We start from the raw sequence: 12,785 nt of genomic DNA on the forward strand, positions 1-12,785 counted from the left end.
TAGTTTTATTTATTTCACAGTAATCAGTGTGTAGCTGCTGCCATGTTGAGGCAGTACTGTCTGTAGTTCTGGTTGAGGGTGAGAGGCTGTCAGCAGATAAACAGAGATCTGTGTGGGTACATGAGACCCTAAAAAAGAGGCTGGATCATGGGGAGTACCACCAGTTGGTCCAGGAGCTTCTCCTCCATCATGGACGTTTACAGGCAGATTTTAGGATGACTCAGGGGCAGTTTGACAACCTGCTGTCTATCATCAGGCCGTATAGCTCTGGGTATCCAGTAGTGCTGGCCTCATGAAGCATTTTCTTTATTTTCTGAGCCCACTAGATGGCACTCAAGGTTTAAAGAGAGAAGCTCAAAGAATGGCAATTCAGTGTGCTTTCATCCTTTTGTTGAACAAAAAGCACCATCTAGTGGGCTCATAGAATAAAGAAAATGCTTCATGAGGCCATCACTACTGTCCAGCAACCTCTACCAGCATTTTCCCCTCCATAATTTACCAACTGTTAACTAGTTGTCGTGACCATCATGGATGGCCCGCCACTGAAATCATCTGATTGGACAACGGGAAAAAAAGATGACAAACACAGAGGTGATGTGGGGCGCTTTTCCACTCAGAGTTGAAGGGTTTTTTTAACTCCAGGAGTTCAGAGCGCTTCGGCAGAAACGCCAGGAGCGTAGCAATGCAAAAACCACGAGCAAAAAGCTCCAGTCTCTATTACAAAGAGCCGCCTTCAGCTACTAAAACACTTTCAGTGTGATCAGGGCCAGGAGCCGTTTCATTTGTGCTCCTCTGTTGGTATCAATCAATCAATCAATCAATCAATCAAACAATCAATTTTATTTATAAAGTCCAATATCACAAATCACAATTTGCCTCACAGGGCTTTACAGCATACGACATCCCTCTGTCCTTAGGACCCTCACAGCTGATCAGGAAAAACTCCCCAAAAAACCCTTTAACGCTACATTATTTAGTTTTGGAGATGCACTAATTTTTATGAGCAGAGTGAAAAGAAATTAAAAGGTTCGTCATTCATTTTTCTGCCACCGCTGTGCATTTTGCTCAGGTTTGGAGCATCCATACCGCAGCACAGTCATATCATTACAAGCGTTCAACATGTTGACACAGAGGACAGAGGCCTCCGCTTACTGTTGAATGGATGTTCTTGCTATCATGGTTTTCATTACAGATTGATATATATACAGGATTATGCAAACGATGACCTCCCACAGCCATTACGAGGAAATAACAGCATAATTACTGCAAAGTACCACGTTAGCATGGCATGTAGGATAAGATAAGGTCATGACGTGATGACGGGGACGACAGGAGCCTTCGCTGTCTGCTGCAAAACAGTGAACGCTTCAGCTCTTATGCTTCTTATTTTATAAACAGGATGGTGCAAACTATGACCTCCCTACGGCCGCCCATGGGAGGTCCGTTTTCAAAGTGTCAGCAGACGCCAAAACCCTGCACAGTTAGAGACAGTTGCATCATTTTATCTTCTGTCTCCATGATCTCTGTGATAAAGCAGAATCATGGTGTTTACATGAGAAAGTATTTTTAGAAGTTTGTGCATATGTGATTGGTTAGTGCAGGTTGATGTTACATCCTAGAGATCAGTTTAGATTGACTAGAGACTTATGGCCTGCTAATTTGAATGGGGATAAAATAATTTAATCTTGTAGCTCTTGTAGAGTTTCCAAAAGTTACCAGACTGAATGGATTAAACTTGATAGTGAAACGAGTCATTTCGTGGAGGTATTGACTCTGATTTACAGACGCCTCTTTCTCAATATAAGTCGGACAATGGAAAAACATCTCTTATCACATGAGTGACCCCAGAAACTGCAGTACCTCCGTCTGGCCACTACAAACACTGGCTTTAAAGCCTGGCGCCTCCTGAGGACCTGAATATCAGGAGTCAGTGGCCGATGTGAAGGAGGAGCATTGTCCTGCTTATACCATCGTCACGTTACAAAGACAAAAAAGGATATTCATTTACATTTTCATGCTTTTTGTAATTCAAATCTTAAGTTGTTCACAAGCCATAACTCGGTTACCAACTCAGGGTTTATCTAATACTTGGAACAGTCGTTACCGCCCCAGCTTGTTGGATCCTTCAAGCCCCCTCCCGTCCACCCCACAGGGACTTTCCAGCTCCTTATAGTACCTTGTTACAGGCAGCGTTTCAACCTGACACCTTCCATCTGGGTATCATCCTGCTGTGACAGGTGCTGTCCAGCAGCGTTATGAACTGACGCCATGCAGCCGCGTACCTCCTGGAAAGGTGGCTGTTGGCGTCAGTCTGAAGCTCAAATCACTGACAAAGCGGCGGTATTTGACGACTTCGGAGTGAGAACGGGCCGGAGATGGCCGTTGATGTGACACAAGTGTCGGTAACGTCAGAGGGCCAGTCTGCTTCTTGCAGCTTGTGTGTCACAGTCTCCATCCTCTGGTGGTCGGAGGATGAGGCTGCGTGCCTGTTGCCATGGTTACTCATACTATTATGTAGGCAGTGCATGAATTTAGAACAGTGATCAGACGGTGTCACTGGAACTATTGGTACGTGTCCATTTTTAGGTATTTAGGGACACCCTGCAGCCAATCAGAATCGAGTATTCACCCAGAGCACGGCAGGGTACAATATCACTTCAGCTACATGTGTATATCACACACAGCTGCAGCTCAGCTGGGTGCACACTGGAGCTCAGTCGCACTGTTAGAGGTTATACAAAGTTGACGTGCGGGTCACAGGAGGACCAATGAGATTCTAAGATTTTCTTTGAGTCTAATCTATAATCAGTCTGTGAACTCAAATATCATTGTTTTTCACTCACCCCGTGCTGCCTGTGGCTCTTCCTCTAATCTGTGCTCGTTTCTAACAAGACGCACTCACTGAGGACTGTGTGGGTGTGCTGTGGTTCACTAGAGGCTGCTCTGAGTGAGGAAGGAGGCAGGTAAATGGGCTGCTGACATGGTGGGCGTGCAGTGTGCAAGGACTAATCTGCATAATTTGCTTTCTGGTTGCTGTGTGTATCTGGACGGGAAGGTACAGTGAAATAACGTGACTTATTCGTGATGCGCCATTAATGTGTAGCACTGCTGTGATGTTGACTTGGTGCTTCTCTCCACACTTTGACCCTCAACTGCTCTGTCTTCACACATAGGAGCTAAACGCAGAGTTCCAGCCAGGTAAACACTTTTTCTAACATCTTTTGTGTGATAGTGTTTTCTGTCTCATTCTCTCATCGACCACAGTATTAACAGCTGTGACAGTATTGGACATATGTCAAGAATGAACATGATGTATTGTTGATGTAGGCTACTACTAACCTTCATTGTTTATCAGACACCAATGACTGGTCGTTCATTTTAAGGTCCATTATCCCGAGATCATAATTTCATGTATTTAATAATGTATTTTTTTAATTCATATAAGAGTGTGAATACATCATAATGTGGTTTTAGGGGGAGTTAAATATAAGACTTATTATTTGATGGACAGAACTGTAGTTTGCTCCTCCTAGCATAAAGTCTTCTCTGTACCGCTCCGTTCATGTACAAGATAACATGTAAATCAGTGAGCTAAGTGTTGGTAGTTGTACCTGTTTCCTCCTGCTCCCAGCCTTTCGCTAAGTTAGCCTAACCACGTCCTCGTATGTAAAGTGTACTTGAAGTGTGTAAGATTTAGAAGAATTTAGCGGTTTCTAGCCATGAATCACAGATTACATCCGGCTGAAACTTCCAGAGTTAAACAGGTTAATCTCCAGGGCTGGTACCTGCGGTTATTCCACAGGCTAGTTAATAACATGTCGGGCAGGAAATCCAAAGTGTGGGATCATTTTGAGAAGGTGAAGGACGAACCCAAGGTGATATGTAAACTCATCTTCATTGGTCGACTACAAACATGACGTATCATCTGAAACATGGAAGTAGCTACATGCCCATTAGCCCACAGCGTCATTAACAGGCGGCTCGCTCAGTGTGTGACCCTCACAGCTGATCAGGAAAAACTCTCCAAAAACCCTTCAACGGGAAAAAAGAAATGGTAGGTAGCACAGGAAGAGACACGGAGGAGGGATCCCTCTTCAGGACGGACGGACGTGCAATAGATGTCGTACAGAACAGATCAACATGATAAATTAACAGTAATCTGTATGACACAATGAGACAGAGAGAGAGAGACACTGAACACTAAATAAAGCAGTTTCACGTTACCAACCAGTGCATCTCCGACACTTTACTGCATCTTGAAGACGAGCGGCTTGCCCGCAACATGCTACTGTGCGCTCATTCCTTTTCTCTAAAAAGTTAATGTAATTATCCACAGAGGTCTCCTCCTCTCAAAGAAAACTGCTGGACACACAGATCAGTGTTACTCCAGCACTGCTCACTGCAGTTCGGCGTCTTTACTACGGTGGCCTACTTGAAAACATGAATGGTCCTACGTGGAGCCAGCTAGTACATTTCTAGTCACAGTGAAGTGGAGCCACAGTTCCAGCTGGACGAGGACATCTAACTGGCCTACTGTCCTTGTCCCAGTATACAAGCACGGGAGGGGAATCCATTTATTGAGCCAAGTATGTGCGACTCCTCTACGATAGGTGGAGATATGCCCCCTTTCAGCTTGTTAGTATTGGACCTTTTTCCTGTTGACCTATTACGTCACAGACCAAACAATGGACAAACAAGTTAGCTACGGTTAGCTAGCAGCTAACTGCTACCATGGTGGACAACTTTACAGCTCTGTACATTTGGTCCGTCCAAAAAGTCACGGCTCTGGATGTAGATTTCTCCATGTCATTGTCCATGGTGTTGTAACAAGGTGATCTCTGTAGATGAGGACCTGCTCCCTATGTAGATATAAACGGCTCATTCTTAGGAACAGAGAACACAATGAATCTTATTTTCAGGTGATTATACACTAAAGAAAATACTCTTAATATATTACCTCCCATTTCTGCCAATATGTCGCCCTAAGTCTGACACACTGGACCTTTAAGACAAACACTTCCATCTGAACGTCTCAGAAAGAAAGCAAATAACTATATTACTCAATACTCTTGAATGATCTTGTGATAATGGGCTTAAGAAATATAACAGCCATCATGTGATGTGTATAGTTATCTACATATAACTAGGACATAATCCATACCATAATAATGCTTTAAAGCTTCAGTAGCGATTCTTAAATGATAATCTTTTGAAGTCTTACTAAACGTGACATTTCTTGGCGTTTTCATTGTTTTCTTGTATTTCACTGGTAATATTTTTCTCCTCAGATGTGACACATCATGACCCCTTGTCACTCCCAGATATCCCATCATGCATCCTGCTGACACCAAAAAAACCTCCTACACATGAGCTTGCTAGTGAAGCACCAAAGAAAGGTACAGACTGGAGATCCAGCTTTGCTGATTGATCACACAGCTGTCAGGATAATCTGTTTTAAATATGATAAGACACAGTGGTACATAATGGGATAGAAAATAAGTGTAATTTAAACTGTGGACAGATTTTGATGTTTACCAGTAATTTCACAGAGCCCTCAGCTCCATAGTTACACAGACATCCATTTTGTGCTCTTTAGACATAGCTGTCTGCTGCATGGTTCTATAATGCCTTTTTAAAAGCTGTAATTTTACATTTCACCAGGATGCAGATTATAAAGCAACTTTGCAGAAGTTAAACATCAAAGACAGCAATGTTTCCATCAGGGGGAAAGACTGGAGCCCCCAAACTGACTTGCATCAGAGTCAAGACGGTCAAAGACCTGAGGCAGACACACAAAAGCCCCGTTTCCACCAAGCAGTTCAGTTCAGTTCTGTGCACTTTTTGTCTGTTTCCACAGTGAAAAGTTGTGGATGGTACCGACAGAAGCGTTCCTCACCGTCCCCATTTTGGTCCCCCCTCTGTTGGATCCAGGGTTGGACCAGTTGGGGACTATTTAAACCACCACAGTAAAACAGAAGGCTGTGAATTATTTTCCTGATTTTAAAGTAAATATTCTTTATAAATATATACTGGTCCATAGTCATTGGTAGCTGTGTCACCTTCTACCTATGCCAGTCCTCAATGCCTATGTGCAGTTTCACATAGATTGACCACGTCAGTGAGTAGAAAAACGTGGGACAGACAGAATGACTGACTGACAGAATGACACACTGACAGTTTCCGTGATTATGTACAGCATACCATACCATGACTTAGTCATACCAAACATTAGAAAACAACACCAACATTGGTCCACAGGGGGAGCCACAGCGATCGGTCGCATTTTAGCCATTTTGAAGCATTTTTCTGTTGTTATAGCGCCACCCAGTTGCCAATTAGAGTTAAATTTCTCCAGTCACCTTGAGGCGTCCTGTTCTACATATCTACCAAGTTTAGTAAAAATCCATATGGCGGTTAGGCCTAGATAAGAAATGAGCTCTCTAGCGCCCCCATTTTGTTTGATGGGGTCAATAATGGAGGGGTCCCCTCAGATTATGTGTGCTCATATGCCTACAAAGTTGCGTGGTGATGGGTGAAACCCTTGAGATGTTATACACCTTTATGTGATGAGCCATTTCCAACTTTTGCCAAGAGGGAACTTTAGATATTGCTCCCTAGATTATGTTCACCCAGTTTCATGCAGATCGCTCAAACTTCCTAGGAAGAGATCCATTTGAAGTGTTTTTCAAAAAATGCAAAATGGCGGAAAATCTATATAAGCGGAAGTTATGGGTTCTTGAGGCAAATGTGTTCCTCATGAGGAGAGGCATCTCTGTGCAAAGTTTCATGTCTCTACCACATACGGGGCATGAGATATGCCCATTCAAAGTTTGACATTTCAGTGGGTTGCTATAGCGCCCCCCTTTGGCCAATTGATGTAATATTGCTTCATTGGCATCCTCCCATGACCCTCTACCACTGTGCCAAATTTCACATGGATTGACCAAGTCAGTGAGGAGAAAAACGTGGAACACACACACACACACACACAGAGGTTTCCTCATTATATAGTAAGATCAATAGTAGTACTTAAACCAGGATATTCCATAAGTAGGTCTACATAAATGAAAGTACATATAGGTAAACTGGGGTACAGGCTTCCAGATAAAAAGGTATATTCAGTCAGAGGATTTGAGGAAGAAAGTTGCACACTGTCAAACAGCCCGGGCTTTTGTTCGCTTAAATCACTGAAATCAACAGACCTTTAATTCCCTTCACACAAAACTGTTGCTCAGCAAAGACCAGGAAATATGATAATAATCAATCAGACTGTTTATTTAAACCAATGTGAATATTACTTCAGATAATTTATCAATTATGAATCATTTTATTTGATCTAGCTCCGACAGACAGCACATCAGAAGAGAGCGTTACGGCACCCAGCATAGCAACACAACACCTCTGTATCCTTTACAACAATCACACAACTCACAACTTGGATTAACGTTAATGAAAAACCCTTTTGGTTCTTTTGATGTGAGGACCCTTACACACTGAAGGAATGTGAATAACTTACAGGGTAATCGAGGAATGGACGCATAATTTGAGGTAGCCAACAACCAGGTGTTATGCATCCAAAGAATTTCTATTAAAAAAAAAAAAAAAAAGAACTGCTTGGCAACCAGGCCAGGCCTCTATTGACCTATGGCTAAGCCACGCCCCCCTCCACTCACTTGGACAAACACGTTCATCCGCACACACTGTGATGCCACACAGCTGGTTCAACATCAGCAAAGTTTCCTTTATATTCATTGTGTTGTGTGTCAATCAGCAGTGATGTGGTGGTTCACTTTTACACTGTGATCTGTAGCCTATAGTTCGGCTTTAGCTTCTAACTATCTTTGTCTTTTTAACCTGTTGTTGCTGCTGAGTCAGTTTGACATCCTGGATATATCCTTCAAACACAGACTGTAGACCCCTCTGTCTGCTTCCCTGTGACGTCACTGTTTAATTTTACCAAAATATGATCATATTTCTTCAGTGAGGGCTCCATGGCTACTCTGACAGTCTGATGGATGATCCAAAAGGGGCGGGGCTCAGCAAAGGGCCAGTTATTTTGCAGATTAAAACAGATTGAAATACTGTTCAGCCTGACAAATCAGTCACTGTGCTCCAGTCTTTTTTCCCCTCTGAAATTTGTTATCCTTAGTCTAAGAAGCACTTGAACTCCCTGTTCCTGTTCTCTCAAAATCCAAACAGTCTGAAACCCCAAAATATTCAGCTCATTGTCACATATGACAAAGAAAAACTAAACCCTTATAACTGAGAGGCTGGCACCAGTGGACGTTTGCCTTTTTGCTAGAATATAATATGATTTGATGCAGGATATTATGTAATGTATAAAGTCTGTGACTTACAGGCTGCTGCATCACACTGATCAATATTAAAAGTATTTGAGTGAGACAGCATGATGCCAGTTTTCCAAGCGTGACCTTTTGTGGAATTACAATTTAATTAGAGGAAGTTTTCAGTGACATTAAACAATATTTGTTTCTCGTCTTTGACCAGAGACCTTCATTAACGTCTTTTCTTCATTCCAGCTACATTTGCGATGGAGATCAGTGTGGAGCACGATAAAAGAACAGGCAAAAGTCAGGTGGTCTCTACAGCAACTGTCACCCCAGAAACCATCCAGGAGAGGGGGTTAAAGGTGTACGATGATGGGCACAAGTCTGTATATGCACTGCACCCAGAAGGGGGGAAAATGCCCAGTGGAGCAGTTGGAGAGATGACGCCCATGGAGGTAGAGGAGCTGTTGCATCAGGCCACAGATATGAACGTGCCCACTGAGGTGCAGTACCATCAGCCTGTCTACTCTGTGCCGTATACGGGGAGCAGCAGGCCTTCAACACCCAGGACACCAAATAAAACGCAGCGACAAACCCCCACACCCAGCTCCAGCCCCTTTCAGAGCTCAGTCCCATCGAGAAATGAAGCTCAGATCCTTGGGGAGGAAAACCAGCTCAGCCAAGACCTGGACGGATGGAAAACCCCGAGCCAAACACCCAGCCCCAGCCTCATCCAACAAGAGTACACATCAACGGTGCAGAGACTGCGAGAAGAAACCAAGATGCCCTACTTCCACATTCCAGGACAGTCCAAAGCTGAGAGGCATTTCATTTCACAGCCTCACTTTGCTGTTAAAACTCCACTAAGACTCACCAACAGTGAGACTGATGTGAGCAGTCCAAGCTCAGCAGCTCTTGTCTCGGTGAAAGCCAGGTCTGAAGGAATGCCAGAACCCATTCAGCCTGTCTACAGGGGTGTAGATAGCTGTAGTCCTTTGCTAGCCAGCCACAAGTCCGTAGTTGATCCTGATGCCTTGATAGAGAGCTCGGGTGATTTTAACAGACATTCACCCTTCAGTGCAGAGAGTATCGCCACTCTGAACCTCGTCAACGCCCTGCCAGAGGAGCTAGAATCAGAAAGTGTCACCATGATCTTCATGGGCTATGAAAATGCCGAGGACGAGGACGAAGAAGACATCCAAGCTGAGCTAGTGATCGTAGGCTACAGCGATGATGATAATGATGATGATGATAATGATGACGAGGCCCAGCATGGTAGATATGAAAGAGAGCAACTGTCATACCATCCAGAGGGATACAAGAGCAAAGTCTTTCAACCCAAGATGGGTATAGCCAAGGTTACAGGCTGCAGAGACATTATCGAAGACACCTACACAAACCAGGACGACTTAGGGCTCCACAAGCCAACATTCATCCACAAGACTAGAAAGCACAGTCACTACCTGCAGGGACAGCGGGGGGATGAGTCTGCAAACACAGGCAGCATAAACATGGAGATGAAGCTCTGTGCAACAGGAAGATAAGATGGAACTTTACCACCTCCTGAGAAAGTGGGTCTTGAAAAGGAAATGTAAGGATAGGTGCTTAATTAAGTGATTCCTTTCTTGTCCTGCCATGGCTCATGGGTTTGAACATACAATAGCTGTGTGTAGATGTGTAGCATGCTGCCAGTCCAACATAACGTGCTTCTCAGCTGTTCTCCAGATGTTTTTCTTATGCAACAGGAAGGTGACGACTGGTTCCTCTCGTTACATTTACTGCAGAGAGCCTCGCCTTGCCACATCTGTGCTTTGTCCTGATTGAGAACTTGAATTATCGCCTGTATCGCCTATTGCAGTTGTTTGACTCCGCCCACCAGTCCACCCTGTGGTTGTTTGACTCCGCCCACCAGTCCAGTGTCTCTGACGTTAAAACATGATGATGTCACAGTCAAGCTGACCTTTGACCTTCATTATTTTATCCTGTTAGACATTTGTGTCAAGTTTGGTCATGATTGGCTCATGAAGTCTTGAGTAATGTCCAAAAACACGTCTTGTGATGTCAGGGTGACCTTTGACCTTTGACCACCAAATTCTAAACAGTTCATTCTTCAGTCCAAGTGGACGTCTGTGTTGAATTTGAAGAGCCCTCTCACCAGACAGTCATTGGCACAGAAAAAGTCAAAGCCTGACCAGAGCAGTTTGAAATATTTGTTTGACTGTTTGAGATAATAAACTTTATCAGTGGTTTATCGGCTGTGCAGAGAAAATGTATAAATGATAAATAAGGACTTTATTTAACTTTGCAGTGTTGGTGCAAGCAATGGTGGTTTATGCAGTATGTGGCCCAGTGAATATGTGCAGTCATGTTTCTCCTGCTGGCCCCGCCCTCTAGTTCCTGTTGGCTGACAGACTATTTGAATTACAAATATAAAATCACCATGGCTCAGAACTTCAGACTACAAAGTTCCGTAGTTGACCTTGTTTGCAGTTCAAGGTGTCCTGTTAAGTTTCACAGACGTCTCTCCTGTGATGGTGCTCTGTGGGGGGATTTTTACGCTGCGACATTGCGAGTGACCACTAGGGGAAAAAATCCCTAAGGGCCTGAGCTTTGGCTTAATGATCTGTTGTGTTCTCAACCTGGTCGTTAACAAACTGCTTTATTGCTTTAACCTCTCTAACTCCCCCCTCCTCTGTTAAATGGTATCTCCCAGGCGCACTACGTCATCAAACCATGTGATGTTTGGTATTGCCGGATTCAGGAAGCTCTCGACTTTTCAAACATAACATTGTTTTTCTGTTATTTATTATGTATTTCGCACCAGAGCAGCCTAAACACACAAAGTGGAGACAAGTCATGTCATGCCGTTTTTCGACAGGGAAAAGTTACAGGATTACTCGCGATCTTATGTGGAGCTGTTAGCGGGATCATAACTTTCACGTTTCATATGGCTTTATTTGGTGATATTTTATGGTGTTTCTGTGTCATAAACAACATCAGCTATCATAATCACACCTGATTTCAATAAGGTACAATGTTTGAAGCTGGCTGAGTGTTGTTTGATCACTGATAGTACTGTTTTGAAGTCGAGTGACCCACTTGTCATTTGGAGCTCCGCCTGGATCTTTTCATGGTAAAAACACTGTAGAATGGTCATACTTTGAGCAGTCTTCTTCAAATTTGAAACAAGTGTTCACTGATAGTGTGCCTACAGCCCCACAGTGTCATTTACCTGCTCAGATGAAGCCACAGACAGTTATTCATCCTGAAACACATTTTTTATTTTATTTTAGGCAAAATCTTCAACTTGTTACTGACTTCAGAGGCCCATTACTCTGTCTCTGTATCACCTAGAGTGTTTCTGACACTTTCACAAGAAACTTCAGAGAGTTTTCTTTCTGGCAAGACCTCATGCATGAATGTAGTCAGAGCAGTTCAGAAGCTACAGACATTTTAATTTGGGTATGTCATTTTAGGCGTTTTCGCTACAAAATGGGGGTGGAGTACATTAAAGGTGCAGTCAAGAGTTTAATCCAAAACACGTTGTCAAATTCAGCAAATACCTCCTCATGGCCCGCTAGCTGTCTGTTCTGTGTGCACGCTGAGAAAAAAAAAAGCATCCAATGTATTACTCAGCTCTGGCTGTGTAAATGGGGAACAAACAACAACACTTTGCTGCCTTATCTCCCTCTTCCACGTTCTCGCCCAAGAGGATGGAGTTACACCACGATACATAACACTGGAGCTTCTGAGGGAGCACACATGGGAACTTTGTGTGGTTGTTAACTCAGATATTATTAATATTTCTGCAGAATCGCTTCATGAGAGAGACACCTGTTAGAGACACGTAGATCCTCCTAATGCACACTTAATCAGGCCTGATGGCTTATTACTGTGGTCAGAGAGTAACCCGTGGCCTCCTCACGGCAAACCTTGTAGTTAAATCTGTGATCGTTAAGGCCCCGTGTCCACCTGAGTGTGTTTACCCAGCTACTAAAGGCCAGACGCTCCTCAGGAAACGCCCAGCTGGGAGCACTGCAGAGCGCTTTGGAGGTGCGGCGCTTTTTCAGCTGAGACGCGTTGGTTGCGTCTCGTTGCTATGATACGGAGCGTGTTGGCACAAGGCAGAGTACATGCTTTGGGTGAAGGGAGGGCTGAAGCATGCTGGGTGAGAGGACGCACTCACCAGTCTGTGTGAATTCGTGAGAGGAGACGCATACTAACAGATTTCTCCTCCGTTGTTGTTCAGCATTCGTGTGATTGAACAGCTGAAGTGGCAGTGACGAGCGCCGTGTTTTTTTACTTCAAGTTGAATATTTTTCAGCTCTCGGCACTCTAGAAAAAAAAAAAGCGCCCAGCAGGCAGCCGACTCATCAAGCCTGTAACTTTAAGTGTTAATAAAATGTTAAATTGATTTTGATGCGACTGGGGCACTTTACCAGAGAAAGTTAGGCTGCAGGAAGATATATCAGTGGAAGGCAAACCAAACATCATATT

At 43.8% G+C, this 12,785-nt stretch overlaps 1 protein-coding gene across 1 annotated transcript in view; it reads left to right on the top strand.

The window, feature by feature from the left end:
- Positions 1-10,474, top strand: part of LOC125881983 (palmdelphin-like) — a 39,345-nt gene extending 28,871 nt beyond the window's left edge. The window contains exons 6-8 of the mRNA XM_049565519.1: positions 3,174-3,198; positions 5,289-5,396; positions 8,541-10,474. Of these exons, the coding sequence (XP_049421476.1) occupies positions 3,174-3,198; positions 5,289-5,396; positions 8,541-9,832 (1,425 nt within the window). The 3' untranslated portion in view covers positions 9,833-10,474. The remainder of the gene's footprint in view (positions 1-3,173; positions 3,199-5,288; positions 5,397-8,540) is intronic.
- The last annotated feature ends 2,311 nt before the right edge of the window (positions 10,475-12,785 follow it).

The sequence above is a fragment of the Epinephelus fuscoguttatus genome, linkage group LG21, assembly GCF_011397635.1.
Source record: "Epinephelus fuscoguttatus linkage group LG21, E.fuscoguttatus.final_Chr_v1".
Taxonomy (NCBI): domain Eukaryota; kingdom Metazoa; phylum Chordata; class Actinopteri; order Perciformes; family Serranidae; genus Epinephelus; species Epinephelus fuscoguttatus.